The sequence below is a fragment of the Bubalus kerabau genome, chromosome 3 (assembly GCF_029407905.1).
Source record: "Bubalus kerabau isolate K-KA32 ecotype Philippines breed swamp buffalo chromosome 3, PCC_UOA_SB_1v2, whole genome shotgun sequence".
NCBI classification, from domain to species: domain Eukaryota; kingdom Metazoa; phylum Chordata; class Mammalia; order Artiodactyla; family Bovidae; genus Bubalus; species Bubalus kerabau.
This window is the reverse complement of record NC_073626.1, coordinates 48,469,705-48,485,609: the sequence shown is the minus strand read 5'-3', so window position 1 is coordinate 48,485,609 and position 15,905 is coordinate 48,469,705. Positions and strand designations below refer to the sequence as shown.

Sequence of the window (15,905 nt, the reverse complement as noted above, 5' to 3'; positions counted from 1 at the left end):
AGGTTTGTTCAGGTGCAAGTATTGCAACAAAGGGTCCCAAATCCCAGTCTGTCTTGCGGAGATGATGGAAGAGTGTTGCTCTGTCTATTGGGAGAATGTTTGTAATACTGACTATAATCTGGGCTGCTGAATCTCACACAGTATAAATAAAAGTAGGGATGTAGAGGAGGGTGTGTTTCGGTAGGATTAGGAAGGTCTTAGAGAATAAAGGAAATTGCCCCTGATGTTGTAGACAGGCTTTGCAAGATGAATGCCAGCTAACCAGGCAGAGACTGAAGTGGAGCCATTTCCGGGGGAGACAGCAGCATGCAGTGGCCTGAAGACGGGCAGCTTCTGGGTTTGGCGGGGCTGGAAGGAAGTACAAGTCAGTGGTTGTACCTTTATCATGTTAGTGACATTATACTTCTGAGTTCTCTTGAAAAATGTCCCAGTGCCAATGAAGATGTTGAGAATAAATTAAAAGCAAACCAGCAGGAAGCTTTATTTTTACCAGCTTGTCTTCTAGGATATAATTCTTTTTTCTGATAGAGATTGTTTAATTTCCTCTTGAAATGATTAAGGAAAACCTCACCATGCAGGTCTGTTACTGACAATTATCAGGTACATTGCTAACTTGACTATTTAATTGAATATTTTTGTTTAGAAAAATATGAGTTCCATTTTTGGATCAGTCTAAAGACAACCTAGAGAATGTCAGTTGTCAATTTTTTTTATTAGTCAGCTGATTTCAGCTTTTGTGTAAGATTAGTCATATGATACTAATTTTCATTTTACCGTATCAATGACTCAGTCTTAGAATGAGGCACACCTTGGGTCATCAGGCTCCATTCTGATTTATCATTCATACAGCACAGCCCTGGTAAAACTGCATAATATTTAACTAGGGTACAACTATAAAAGTTACATGTAAAGTTCAACTGCCTTAATTCATGTGTAAGAACACACAGTTGTTTCTTTTGGCTAAGTGTTTCAAGCCTGAAATCATAAAATTTATCAAGCTACTCATGAAAATCTTAATGATCAGAGAAAGAGAAATGGCTTGGAAATTTGTCATATGAAAAATATGACAAGCTATTTAAAGGGATTGATTTTAGAAATGATTTGACTGGAGTGTTTTAGGAATTTAGCATGTTTTATCTCTCCTTTAGCTGTGGAATCACCCTGTTTTTGTTCTTTTTTTGTGTGTGTGTGGTTGCTGTTTTTAAATGATTCTTAATACAGTTTATACAGGTTTCTGAGCCTAGTTTTTGGGGCAAGTGCCAACATTTGTTTGTGTTTCTTAAGTAAAAAAATTGTACAGTCAGGAGTTTCTGAAACTAAATCTGAAAGGCACTTTGGAACTAAGTTTGAAAGGCACTTTGCTAAACGTCTCCTGACTGGTGTTTGCTTTCTGTTTGCGCTCAGATTTGTTGCATCGCCAGTCGTTCCAAAGGTTAGAGCAGACATGGGTCGTGTAACTGCATTTCAGAAAACCGAAAGGAAAGCGAGGGTCAGAATGTTTTTGTACAGCCAAGGCTAAGGGTTTGCCTTGAAAGCTCATCAGCATGTTATTTGACAGTGAGCAGTAATGTTTGTCTAAGAGGATTGCTGGCCAGAAATAAGCCACGGCGTCTAATGAGACCCGGGGCCGGCCGGGCAGGATGCCACGGCGTTTCTTGCGGGTGCCTTTCTCATGAGCAAGATGGCCTCACGCTGAAGAGGATGGTCACGAAGTCTGAGGAGTTAGGCTGCGTGGAGATCTGAGGAAGCCCCGGCTTTTGAAATGAGGGACTCTGTGCAGCTGTGAGTTTCTGCAAATCAAATGGGGAATGTCTGTGGATGTGTCCGAGCCGAGAAAGAAGAACAGTATCTGGATCCTGCCAAAACTCCTCTGAGACTTGAAAAGTACTCTGCTGGAAGAAGAAAATACTTTAGACGGGACCTGACCAAGAAAGCAGCAGATGACACAGAGTCAGGAGGGCCTCGGCTTGATGATGAAGGGAAGAGAAGCGCCCGCCCGCTCTCCGGAGGGCAGGCAGCCCCCTGGGCCCGGGGGCTGGTGCAGCAGCTGGGGGCCAGCCCCGGCCTCACTCTGCAGGCAGGGGTCCAGCCCCAGACAGCGAGCGGTCAGCGTCACCCGGGAGGCCCTTCTCAACATCAGGAAACCCAAGTCAGAGTCAGCATACCAGAGGAAACGGTTTCAGAAAAAGACAGCACCCCCTACCATGCAAAGAGAAAGGACCACTTTGATGATGTCAACACAAGAAAAAGAACATTCCAGAGAAAAACGGGTGGCTTTTCTTCACGAAAAGCAGCCAGCTTAAGTTCCATTCACTGTGGTACAGAGAGATCACTTGAAAAAGGTGGGTTTTCTGAAGATCCATCAAAAAATGACAGCGGTATTCAGGAAAAGCAAAACACGGAAAGATCTTGCCTTCAGGAAGCACACCGTTTCCAGTTTGGAAAAAAGAGATGTCATTCCCTCTGTGATAATATGTCCTTCCCTTCCAAGGACACGAAGGAGGTAAGTGCAGCCGGATCCCGAGTTCACCGTGTAAATAAGGACCCCAGGTGCACACAGCTGCTGGAGGTTCTGCAGCTTGTCCTTCGTAGGTGCTCTCTTTATGGTCATCTCTGTGGAAGCTCTTGATGCATTTCACTAGGTTGGATTGTGATTTTATTTTTTGTGATGCATTCTTTAATCATGACTTTATTTTCAAACCCTTTACATTTTTGTTATTATTGGAAGACTTGGCACGTCTTTTGAATTTCTGTAGTTAATGTTTCCTCTTTTTTCCAATGGAATAGCCTTGGCAAACAATAGTTAAATAAAAAAGACAATTTTGACAAGACAGATGTAAGGAGGAGACGCTGCAGTGATCATCAGTCTGTATGGACTTGCTGATCCACAAGTTTGACTACTGATACAAAAGGCAAATTCCAGTTCTCTGTGTCCATACATAGGGACGCTCACATGACTGCTTTCAATTCCATGTGTGTTTGTGTGTTGGGGGCAGCAGGCACAGATGAAACTGACCAAATCTGTTCTCTCTGATACATGAGTTCCTCCCCAGCCAACTCTAAAATCAGAACTCACTTGGGCAGCGGGTCATAGGAATTTGCTTATGACTCAGACTGCCAGGAAGTTGCAATCTTTATTCCTAACACAGATATTTAGCATTAGACAAAGTTACTTCTCTGGGATTTTTACTTGTCTTTAAAATGCAAAATATTGATATACTTGCTGAGAAGCCCATCACCCAAGCAGTGTCCTGTACATGTTAGTAGTTGAAGTTGATGAGTTTTTCTTTAAGTTGATGGCTTTGCCTTTTAAGAAAAAAGTCCAGAAATAAGAGGGAAATGTGATATGAAACATTCGTGGCAAAGTCCTTGTGTTGTTGGGTAGAGATTCTTTGCCCAGAGACCAGATGCAGCTCTGTTCGGGCCAGTGTGTGTGGTCGTCATTGGCTTTCGTTGGCCCTCCCGAAGCTGGTTCCCTGTTTGCATCCACCCCCATCCTTGGCAGTGTTATGTTATGCTTTCTGTTTACATTTTACAGTGGTTACATTGAAAAAGAAAGCATCCGGTCTAGTCCGTTATCTGTGTAGGTCTGACATGGATGGAGGTCAGTGTGAAAGAAAGCTGCTTGGTTGCTGTGTGTTTATGAATATAGCCACTTGGCTTTGCTCACATATGTTTTCCATCTGTTTTTTTGTTTTTGTTTTTTTTTTTTTTTGCACAATTTGGCTTCAAGGAAGCCTTACATGTTTTGATGAGTGCAAACTTAAAATCTGTTTAAGTGGTACATAAGCCTTTTTCTCCCCCCTTGTGTTATCTTCATGCCAAGGATTTTACCCCTTCTTTATACTTTGTGTAGCTAATGATTTTTGAAACTTCAATGGAAAATACATGTGAAAATAGGTCATAAACCTGTCAACCAGATTTGTTAAATAGTTGTGATATGGAGGTACTTAACAAAGGCTCACATCTTCTATGGGAATGCCAAATGGAATAAATAGTCTTATTTTTTCACTTTTTAAACAATTTTTATTTTATACTGGAGTGTAGTTGATTGACAATGTTATGTTCATTTCAGGTGTGCAACAAAGTGGTTCAGTTATACGTATACCTATAACCATTCTTTTTCAGATTCTTTCCCTAAGGTTATTACAGAATATTGATCCCCTGGAGATGGGAATGGCTACCCATTCCAGTATTCTTACCTGGTTCCCTAAGGTTATTACAGAATATTGATCCTCTAGAGAAGGGAATGGCTACCCACTCCAGTATTCTTGCCTGGGAAATCCCATGGACAGAGGAGCCTGGCGGGCTGCAGCCCCTGGGGTTGCAAAGAGTCACGCGCAACTGAGTGACTGACACTTCCACTGTCTCACAGAGTATTGAGTAGAGTTCACTGTGCTCTACAGTAGGTCCGTGTTAATTATCTGTTATATGTATATTAGTGTGTATATGTTAATCCCAGTTCATAATTTATCCTCCCCCCTCCCTTTCCCCTTTGGTAACCATAAATTTGTTGTCAAAGTATCTGAGTCGGTTTCTGTTTTGTAAACAAATTCATTTGTATAATTTTTTTAGATTCCACATATAAGTGCAATCATGAGTTTGTCTGACTTACTGCACTTAATATAATAATCTCTAGGTCCACACATGTTGCTACAAATGGCATTATTTTGCTCTTTTTTATGTGAGCAATATTACATATATACATATGTGTGTATTCACACATCCTCTTTACCCATCCACCTGTTGGCGGGTGTTTAGGTTGTCCCCATGTCTTGGCCGTTGTGAACAGTGTTGCCGTGAACACTGGGGTGCATGTTTCTTTCCGCATTATGGTTTCCTCTGGATATATCCCCAGGCTTGGGATCCCTGGATCGTATGGTAGCTCTGTATTTAGTTTTTAAAGGAACCTTCATTCCATGTTCTCCATAGTGTCTGCACCAATTTACATTCCCACCCACAGTGTAGGAGGGCTCCCTTTTCTCCACACTGTCTCCAGCGTTTATTTGTAGACTTTTTAATGAGGGCTAGTCCTTATTTATCGGAGAAGGCAATGGCACCCCACTCCAGTGCTCTTGCCTGTAAAATCCCATGGATGGGGCAGCCTGGTGGGCCTGCAGTCCATGGGGTCGCTAAGAGTCGGACACGACTGAGTGACTTCACTTTCACTTTTCACTTTCATGCATTGGAGAAGGAAATGGCAACCCACTCCAGCGTTCTTGCCTGGAGAATCCTAGGGACGGGGGAGCCTGGTGGGCTGCCGTCCACTGGGCCGCACAGACTTGAACACAACTGAAGCAACTTAGCAGCAGCAGCAGCAGTCCTTATTTTATCTGAGGATTTTGACGTCTCACTTTGCTGTGGTCCACTTAAAGATGGTTCTGTGGCAAACAGAATCAAACCAATAGCTTGCTGCTCTTTGTCACTGCGTTCTTCCCAGAACCTTGGAGGTGGACTCTGCTTAATTATCTTTGGTTAGAAATGTGCATGGCTCTTTATTTTGTATTGGATTCTCCATTTTCCATTTCAGAACTGGATGGACGTGAGAGCTCTCAGCCCCTACAATGTCCTGTTAGCCAGCATTTGTTTGCAAGACATAGTCCCTTCAAAATCTTTTTCATTGCTTCTCTATTTGAGCCATTTTTACACTCAGTTATGTGTAAGGATTGGGCTCAGTGATGTTTGAGTTAATATCCAAATGGAATAGTGTACAATTCTTTGAACTTTTCTTCAGCTTAGACTTACTTTAGGCCTCTGCCTTGAACTTCCTAGTTCCTGTGATATTTGTCATTCTTGCTCTAGGTGACCAGACGACCTCCCCTTTAATCCTTGCCCCATCAGCTGACCTTGGGTAGTCCTCCAGGCTCTGGGGTTCTGAGAAGGGAGTTCAGCTGGCCCTCCTTGGGCACGTACTGGATGTGAATGTCATAGTATGTTATAGCTTTGCTAGGGTAAGGAGGTATAAATGAAAATAGAAGTATCGCAGAGTTGCATATTGCTTTGGAAGCGGAAAACGCTTTCAGACTCATTGTCTTTTGATCATTCTTAAGAACTGTATTAAATAGGCGAAACAGACAGTTCCTCTTTTCTGGAACTAAGAAATGGAAACTCGGGTTAAATAAGATCCTTAAGGCAGCGCAGTAGATGGGAGTAGCTGGGTTAAATGATGGCTTAGCATCCCACATGAACGGTCAGAGTTCTAAAGGAGATGCTGTGAGCTTGGTTGACGTTTCTAAGAGGATGACGTTTCTAAGCGCTGATGTTCATTGGGGAGGGTGAGTGTTACCCACAGAGGTGGCCAGGGCACAGCACGTTTAGGGGCAGCATGTGATGAGCTCAGGGGCCCCTTCTTTGTCTGATGCACATGCTCCCTGGACTTGTGACGAGGAGCTTGCTGTTGCCCTTGAAATGTTCCCACAAAGCTTTCTTCATCCTTAAGTTTCACAAGTCCCATTTCTTCACAATCTTGTGATGCTGATCTCCACAAAGATGGTTATTTTCTGTCTTTATGGGTTGTTGTTTTTCTAACTGACCACATATAAATGTTACCTAAGGAGCTCTTAAGCAATAAGCTGTGGGACTTCCTGATGACCCAGTGGCTAAGACTGTGCTCCCAGAGCAGGGGACCCAAGTTCCATCCCCAGTCAGAGAACTAGATCCTGCCACAAGTAAAGAGTTTGCGTGTTCCCACTGAATGATCCTGCGCGCTGCAACTACAATCCAACGCAGCCATATAAATTAAAAAAAAAAAGTATATATATAGGTGGCTGAATGTCAACTGCAGTGATCCTAATACACTGGATCACTGCGGGCTGGTGATTCTGATGGTCAAGACTGTGGCCAGAGCACTCATTTCGTTCCATGTTCTTAAGTGGTCCCTGGGGTGGTGGAGTCATCCCCAGATGAAGCCTTCCCCTGGATTTAACTGAATGACAGTATCTCCTGGTGGAATGTGAGAACACGGCTTATGTTTCAGGCACCCTCTCCTGCATTTCATGAAAACCACATTAAATTCTGAAAACCAGCATCACCCTCGTTTTCCCCTCATCATGTGTTTTCTGACAAGTGGTGTGAATCACGGGCCCGGAGGCAGGAGGTGTGAGTTCCCGCCAGGCCTTGCTGCCAGAGAGCCGGGTGCCTTGGATGCCTCCTGCGATTTCTCCAGGTCTCGGGTCCCCATTCCAGAAATGGAGGATGTGGGGCTGGTTGATGACATGACTATTAATAGGCATGGTGTTTGCGGAGCCCTGCTGCATGCTCGGCACCCCCACGGGGCTGTTCAAGTATCATGAGATGGTTCTGTCGTTCACTCCAGTTAAGGATGAGGACATGGAGCCTCAGGAGACCTGAAGACTTGCTCAGGCCTCTCTGCCGGGGTGAGGGAGGGCTTGGGTCTCGCCGGGGACTGTCTCCAGCCAAGCTCAGAGCGGCTGCCACTTCCCCACCTTCCCCTGCATGCATCTCTTTCAATTCCTGCGAATCTGCAGATTCCACTGCACACCCTTGTGCTGTGTTTTCACCCCTCCCTCCAGCCCCCTCTTCTTTGATTTCTCTATCATTTATTCTGGGCCTGTTATATGTCTAACCAATACCAACACATCCCATCGTTTCTTCATTACAGATGTTGGGGGTGTGGCTGTAAGCTTAGATGCCCTGGAGGCTTTGGGGATCCGGACCGTGGATATCATGGTACTCTCTGTATGTTCAGGGGACACATTCCAAGGCTCCCAGTGGACGCCTGAAACTTGATAGTACTCAGCCCTCTCTGTATACACTGTACTTTTGCTGTACTTAAATACTTACAGTGAAGTTTAGTTTGCAAATTAGGCACAGGAGAGTAGCTGAATTACTGGCATCACTTTTGCACCTTAGGGCCATTATGAAGATAAGCGTTCCTTGAATACACGCACTGAGAAACCACAATCAGTTCAGTGCAGGTCAGTCGCTCAGTTGTGTCTGACTCTTTGTGACCCCATGAACCGCAGCACACCAGGCCTCCCTGTCCATCACCAACTCCTGGAGTTTACTCAAACTCATGTCCATCGAGTCGGTGATGCCATCCAGCCATCTCATCCTTTGTCGTCCCCTTCTCCTCCGGCCTTCAATCTTTCCCAGCATCAGGGTCTTTTCCAGTGAGTCAGTTCTTCATATCAGGTGGCTAAACCACAATAGTCAGTCTGATAACCAAGACATTTATGAAGTGACTAGTGGGGTGATTCCTCTTAGGGGTGGGACGGACTTGGACGGGGCAGGATTTTGTCTCACTACTCAGAACGTTGTGCCATTTAAGACTTAAGAATTGTTTATTTCTGAAAGTTTCCGTTAATATTTTTGGACTGTGCTAGACCGGGATCATTGAAATAACAGAAAGCCAAACTGTGGATCACGGGAGAATTTTGTCATTTTGACGTCCCACCCTGTCATACAGCCATGTAAACTAGTTCAGACGGACTTCTTTTCACCCTCCTTTTCTTTTCATCCTTTGGTGAATTGCCGTGAATAGGGCAGTGGTTTGCAGGGAAAAGCCAAGGAGGGAAGGATGGGGAGGGGTGTGCATAGTGTACAAGTGACATTATCAGCATCTGAGTAAAGGAGGGTTGGTTATTTTATTAATTGACTTCCCATTGTATCAGAATAACATAATTCAGAAACATCTCAAAATGTTACAATAATACATGAATAGTCAACCTTAGTTCAGTTCAGTTGCTCAGTCATGTCCGACTCTTTGCGACCCCATGGACTGGAGCCCCAGGCAAGAATGCTGGAGTGGGTTGCCATTTCCTTCTCCAGGGGATCTTCCCAACCCAGGGATCGAACCCGGGCCTCCCGCATTGTAGGCAGGCGCTTTACCGTCTGAGCCACCAGGGAAGCCCATGGAAAAACCATAGCTCTGACTAGATGGACCTTTGTCAGTAAAGTAATGTCTCTGCTTTTTAATATACTGTCTAGGTTGGTCATAACTTTTCTTCCAAGGAGCAAGCGTCTTTTAATTTCATGGCTGTAGTCACCATTCACAGTGATTTTGGAGCCCAAGAAAATAAAGTCTGACGCTGTTTCCACTGTTCCCCCATCTATTTGCCAGGAAGTGATGGGACTGGATGCCATGATCTAGTTTTCTGAATTGAGTTTTAAGCCAGCTTCTTCACTCTCCTCGTTTACTTTCATCAAGAGGCACTTTAGTTCCTCTTCTCTTTCTGCCATAAGGGTGGTGTCATCTGCATATCTGAGGTTATTGATGTTTCTCCTGGCAATCTTGATTCCAGCTTGTGCTTCATCCTGTCTGCCTCACTGAAATGTAATATTTATTCAGAAGAGTTTTCTTTAACCAAGTCTTCTATGAATCTTAAGCTACAAAATTGTACTTAGAATTCAAGGACTAGGATAAATTCTAAGTATTTCTCCTTTTCTATAGTAGCTTTTGCTCTGTAGATTTTTAAAAATTAATTTATTTTTAAATTGGAGGATAATTGCTTTACAGTGTTGTGTTGGTTTCTGCCGTACAGCAATGCGAATCAGCCATAATTATACACACACACACACACATATATATATTCCCTCCATCTTGAGCCTCCCTCCCCCTTCCCACCTCACCCCTGTAGGGTGTCGGAGTACCAGGCTGAACTCCCCGTGTTACACAGCCGCTTCCCACCAGCCATCTGTTCTACACGTGGTAGTGTGTGTGTGTCAGTGTTGCTCTCTCAGTTCGTGCCCCCCTCTCCTCCCCCTGCAAATCCCTTCTCTGTGTCTGTGTCTCGTTCCTGTCCTGCAAATAGGTTCATCAGTGCCGTTTTTCTAGATCTTCTAAGCAAAGGTCATTTGGTTTACAGTTGACTTAACTCGTTTCTTTCTGAAACAGTTCATGTTTTTAAATGAAAATGCATTTATGGGTATTTTTTTTTCTAGCCTTCATTTGGATTTCATAACCAGTTTGTGAAAATTTAGTTCTAAAATAATTGCACAGAATGTGGCTGTGTATCAGCATTAAAATGCTTCTGTCTTTTCTGTTAAATGAAGGACATGTCAAAGTTTCAGATCCTTTGCTGTACAAGAGAAATAGTTAAATCTATGTTAATTTATCCTGTGTTTGAATAAGAAATAAATGAACCTTTGCTCAAGGTGACCCTTAATGTAGAGCATCAGCACTTGAATTTTATCAGCTTTTATTTTGCTTTAATCCTCTATTTACGTCTTCCTTTTAGGGAGGCAGTTTTTTAACGAGATACAATTTTCAAAATACATGTGCCCTCTTTGCAGTTAAGAATATTTTGTGGAGCCTTTTCACACATTTTTGAAACTTGGAAGCAGACACTAAAAATGTGTTGATTACATCGGTTTCTGCCAAAACAGTTGAAACATCGTTGAAGAGATTGTCTTTGAAAGCAAACATCCAGGCTTGGAAATATTTGTGTGTTTTGACACATTCAGTATGGAATTTGCTTTTGCCTGACTAGAGTGTCCAGCAGTGTGAGTAAAAGATTGTTAGGAATAACCCCCAGTCTGGTGCAGTCACTTCCGCTCACATGGGCAGGCACCGTTCTGAACCTTGTGTGTGTGTATGTGTGTGTGTGTGTGTGGACATCTCCATGAGAGGAGACCAAGGCCCAGGAAGCCGTGGGGTTGGGATGGAACACAGGTCACTGCCCTCCGTGGCTCTGCAGTACCTTTCCCCCCAAGGATCAGCTTTCATTCTTGAAATTATTGTGTTAACAGAGGTGGAAGCATCCTGAGATCACCCTTTCCAACCTCCTGCATTCCTCCTTGGTAGTACCTGAACTCTCTCAATTAGAGTGTAAACTCTCTTGTAGATTTGAACACAAACATGTGAAGGAATTGAAATTCCGTGGATGGTGCTTGCGTCCAGCTCTCTGAACCAGTAGGGATTTGGGTTCTGCAGGGAGGAACGTTTGACAACTACCTTTCCCACACCCAGCGTGTCAGTTTTTGCTTCTGTAAAATGAGCTGGTTTCTCAGTAAACAAAACTCTTCCTGAAATGCCATGGAGTGTCACTGTCGATTTGGTGTAGCAGAGGAAAGGGGACTTAGCTTTTGAGTCAGAAGACTTAAATGTTTTTTCTAATTAAATTTCTTTTGTAATTGAAGTCTAGTTGATTTACACTGTTGTGTTAATTTCTGCTGTATAGCAGAGTGATTCAGTTATATATATACAAGTATGTGTGTGTGTATATGTATATACACACATTCTTTTTTATGTTCTTTTGCATTATAGTTTATCACAGGACTCTGAATATAGTCCCTGTATAGCGCTGTGTGGTAGGACGCTGTTTATCCCTCCCATATATGATAGTTTGCATCTGCTATTCCCCGCCTCCCCGACCTTCGAAACCACAAGGTTCTCTCTGTCTGTGGGTCTGTTAGGTTCCATAGATGTGTTCATTTGTGTCATATTTCAGAGTCCACATATAAGTATTGCCACGTGGCATTTGTCTTTCTCTTTCTGAGATGTTTTCACTTAGTGTGATAATCTCTAGTTGCCTCCATGTTGCTGCAGATGGCGTTATTTTGTTCTTTTTTGTGGCTGAATAACATTCCGTTGTATATATGTGCCACGTCTTCTTTATCCATTTATCTGTTGATGGGCATTCAGGTCTTCTCCATGCCTTGGCTATTGTGGACAGTGCTGCTATGAACATAGGGGTGTGTGTATCTTTTCGAGTTACAGTTTTGCCTGGATATACGCCTAGGAGTGGGATTGCTGGATCATACGGTAATTCTATTTTTAGTGTTTTGAGAAACCTCCATACTGTTTTTTATAGAGGCTGCATCAACTTACGTTCTCACCAGCGCTGTAGGAGGGTTCCCTTCTCTCCACACCCTCTCCAGTATTTGTTATCTGTAGATTTTTTAATGATGGCCACTGTGACCAGTGTGAGTATAGTCTAGTGTTGTGTCCGACTGTTTGTGACCCCATGGGCTGTAGCCCGCCAGGCTCCTCTGTCCATGGGGTTCTCCAGGCAAGAACACTGGAGTGGGTTGCCATTTCCTTCTCCACCTTGACCCTTAACCCTTACACAGTCGAGTGGAGGCATCTCTCCAGCACTGAGAGTGAGCACCCACCGGGCTTCCTGACCGGGAGGAAAGATCGGTCCGAGTTGGCAGGATAGGTGTCTATTCTAAATGTGAAGGAGAGAGTTCACTCTCCTCTTGCAGGTCCTGAGCTGGAATTTAGGACCCTCAGGTCCGTGCCTCGGGCCCTCCCAGCCGGCCTGCTGAGACCCTGGACACGTCCCGGAGCCTCCTGTGTCCTCAGCTTGTTCACCAGTGAAACCAGGGGCTGACAGCGGGCTCCGCGGTCTTCCAGTTAGAGTTCCCTGGATTCCTTAATCCTTTCCTATAGTCATAGCTTCTCTAGGTTATGTTTCTTAGTCCTCTCAGCCTCAGAGATGTTGCCTTTCTGCTGTTACATGTCTGATTATTTAACCTTTTCATAAATTCTAATTATTTTTTAAAAATTTAAAATTGCCTTTGCCTTAGATAGAATTAAATATGATAAAACTGTGAATAGTGTCCTGGGGCTGTGTGAGTCAGCTTTGGAAATTGGCCTTGGCATGCGCTCCCTTCCCACATGCCAGAACTATGACAGCATCGTGGTGAAAAGTGGGTGCGGCTGCGCCCAGTCTTCTCGTGGCTTTGACTTTGCTCAGAGGACTGAGGCTGGCAGCCTCAGCTGACCAGCACGGGAGGCTTGGCCCTCCATGCCTGCGCCCCACACCTCCCACCCCCACTCCCCACCCCCCACCCCCGTCCGCAGGAACGGAAGTCAAGTGAGCATTCTGATGGAGGTGTCGGCTTCTTTTCTTGCCTTGAAAAGACATTTCAAAACTATATCCCGGGTTAAGTTTCTGACACTGTTTTACAGAAACTAGATGACACTTGGGTAGCGTTGGGCTCTCGCTGAGTAATCTCCAGGCCTGGGTTCGCTGCCAGGCACTCCTAGACAGTGGCTGGGGGTGTGGCAGTTACTGCGAAGTGACCTTAGTTGGAAACCTTTTATTTCCTAAGGTGACAAGGGTTACATGATAGGCTAAAACTCATTCATCCCCAGTGCAAACATGACACTTCTGATGCTTCCTCCCCCTCCTCCCTACGTTCCTCCCCCTCCCTCCCCCCTCCCCCTCCCTCCTCCCTCCCCCTCCCTCCATTCCCCCTCCCTCCTCCCCTTCTCTGTCCCTGGCCTTCCCCTCTCTCCCTTCCCGCAGGTCTCCCGCCCCTTGAGCACTTCAGTCTGTGTTGAGCTGGGCATGGGGGGCGGGGATGCTCCAGGGGAGAAGCGGCCTGAGCAGAGCCCCTGCAGAGAGAGGGCGTCTGATGCCGTGTGGTTTGACCATGGAACAGAAGGCGAATGGCCTGGGCCTGGGTAGACCAGCCAAGACTGACGTGGATCTATGTGTCCGTGGGGTGAGGGGCGGGTGTGGTGCGCGGAGCCTGTTTAGGAGACTGTTACTCACCTGACACCGGGGCTCGGTTCCAGAGGCGGGAGGCTCTCCTGAGCCCGGTGTGGTTCTAGGTCTGTCGTGGCTGTGTCTTAGGAGGGGTTGATGCTGACACGGGAACCTGGAGGTGGTGATCTTGACTAAAGGTAGTTGCTTCTGCTCCCCACAGTCCTGGGGCAGCCTGTGCCCCCCGGAGTCTGCTGCTGTCTCTCCAGGGCATGGGAAGTGTGCAGGTGCCCAGCTTTGGCAGCGCTGACCCTCGGCGGGACCGCCCGCGCTCCGCGCCTGACCCCTCCCCACGCCGCACAGACCGGCTCCTCTCCCGCCTCCTGTGAGCAGAGTCACGAGCGCTGACCCCCTCTTACTGTCTGCTCACCCCTTCTTACTTTCCATGGAATGACTGGGACAGAAGCTGGGACTCAACAGGCTGAGGAGTAAAGATAAAGGTTACAAAGGGCAGAGTGGGCTCTCCAGGTGCTTTACCAACAAGAGAGAGAGGTGGTGCTGGTGCTAAGTCACTTCAGTCGTGTCCAACTCTGTGCGACCCCACAGATGGCAGCCCACCAGGCTCCCCCGTCCCTGGGACTCTCCAGGCAAGAACGCTGGAGTGGGTTGCCATTTCCTTCTCCGATGCATGAAAGTGAAAAGTGAAAGTGAAGTCGCCCAGTCATGTCCGACTAGTGACCCCATGGACTGCAGCCCACCAGGCTCCTCCGTCCATGAGATTTTCCAGGCAAGAGTACTGGAGTGGGTTGCCATTGCCTTCTCCGGATGGTGCTGAGTACAGAGGAAACGGGTTTATGAAGGTTATTTGTTTTTACTCATTTTAGGACGGAAGAGACTTGGGCATTGTACATAATGAGAGCAAACACCCAGAGGGGAGCCCCTCACAGAGACCCAGGGTGACAGGCCAGGGCCCTTACGTGTCTCTCTCTTCTCTGTGAAGATGATGAAAGGTGATGTCAAACACAGTAGGAGAGCAGGTGGGGTAGGCGTTTCACTGCATAGGGAAGAGTGGACAGAAGTTCTCAGAGGGATAGGAAGACTGGCCACTGAGGACGCTGAGGAGAAAAGGCGCGTTTCCTGGAGCCCCTAGCCGAGATCAGAGCTGGGGTTCGAGGAGGCAGTGGTCCACGTGGGACGCGGACATCCCCACAGAGGAGACAGACTGCCTAGATCGGGGCTGAGGCTCGTCTGGGTGGCTGCAGGGTGAGGAAGTTGAGGACAGCGGGTGAAGTGAGGGGTTACGTGGTGGAGACAGAGGGAGGAGGCGGCGAAGCCAGCGGAGGGCTCAGAGACGGGGCAGAGTCGGGCCGGCGCAGAACCGCACGGTGCTGCTGGGCCTCTGGTTGGTCCCGCTGGAGCTGGGGAGTGAAAGTGCTGGAAAAATGGCCGTTGCTGTCGGAAGCCACAGACTTGCAGTGGACTGGATCAGGTTCAAGGTAACGAGATCCAGCTGAGGGTATGTGACTGGTCGGCATGGCGAGAAGGCTGAGGCCTGTGAGGATGGGTCCCTGGATGCAGACAGGGACCCCCAGCAGATACTAGATGCTGGGAGCACGGGTCATCTTGAGGACAGGAAGGAGGTGGTGGCACAAAAATGACCAGATATGTAAAGGCGAGGTCTTTGTGCCTCAGATAATAATCTGAGAGCTGCTGCTTTCCATCATCAGGGGAGATGGGAAGCGTGCCCTGCCCATGTGCCTGCTGGTGTCCAGGACTTAAGGCACTGCGGGGCGTGGTGGCGGGGGTTCAGTGGAAAGGCCAAAGCAGGGTGGTGGAGGTAAGCAGATTTTGTTTCCTGCAGAGTATATGCTTCTGGAAAGTTGGGAGTGGAAGTTGGGAATGGAGGCAGACTGGGTCCGGGGAAAGGAAGCAGAGGTGAAAGAAGGTCCTAGAGGCTCTGTGGGAGGCAGCACGCGCCCTCCAGTGGCGGCCGGCAGTGACTCGGAGGAGAGTCACGCAGGCTTCCAGCGTCCAGGAGGAGCTCTGGTCTGAAACATCTTGTTTGTGTTGGATGCTGGCTAGCAGGTCACTGGTGAGAGGCCTGAAGCAACCAGTACTGCTCATCAAGTGGTGGGAGAAGCTGACATTTGTAGAGTTTTCTACCTGCGGGCCCCGTGCTGAGCACTTAATGTAGGTCATCTTGTCTAAACTTTAGAAAGATGTTATTATATCATCATTTATATTTCAAAAAGGAGGAAGATGGGCTTTAGGGAGATGATGTGAATAGCTCTAGGTCTCTTCTTTTAATTGAAGTACAGTTAATTTACAGCATTGCCTTGATTTCCAATATACAGCAAGGTGATTCATTTATACATATATGTATATATTCTTTTTCGTATTCTTTTCCAGTACAGATTACTACAAGATATTGTGTAGAGACCTCTGTAGGTCCTTGTTATTTAACTCTTTTATATATAGTAGCGTGTATATGTTAATCCTAACCTAATT

At 46.3% G+C, this 15,905-nt stretch overlaps 1 protein-coding gene and 1 non-coding gene across 20 annotated transcripts in view; one reads left to right on the top strand and one right to left on the bottom strand.

The window, feature by feature from the left end:
• The window catches only part of DST (dystonin), a 514,655-nt gene that overhangs the window by 268,249 nt on the left and 230,501 nt on the right, over positions 1-15,905 (top strand). The window contains exon 1 of one of the 19 annotated variants that reach the window (XM_055571792.1): positions 1,327-2,503. The exons of the other annotated variants lie outside the window; for them this stretch is intronic. Within the exon in view, the coding sequence (XP_055427767.1) occupies positions 1,802-2,503 (702 nt within the window). The 5' untranslated portion in view covers positions 1,327-1,801. Of the gene's footprint in view, positions 1-1,326; positions 2,504-15,905 lie in introns of those variants that run through there. 19 annotated transcript variants of the gene reach the window in all.
• On the bottom strand, positions 8,797-8,868 carry TRNAC-ACA (transfer RNA cysteine (anticodon ACA)). Its single transcript has one exon. It is a non-coding gene; the product is annotated as a tRNA-Cys (tRNA).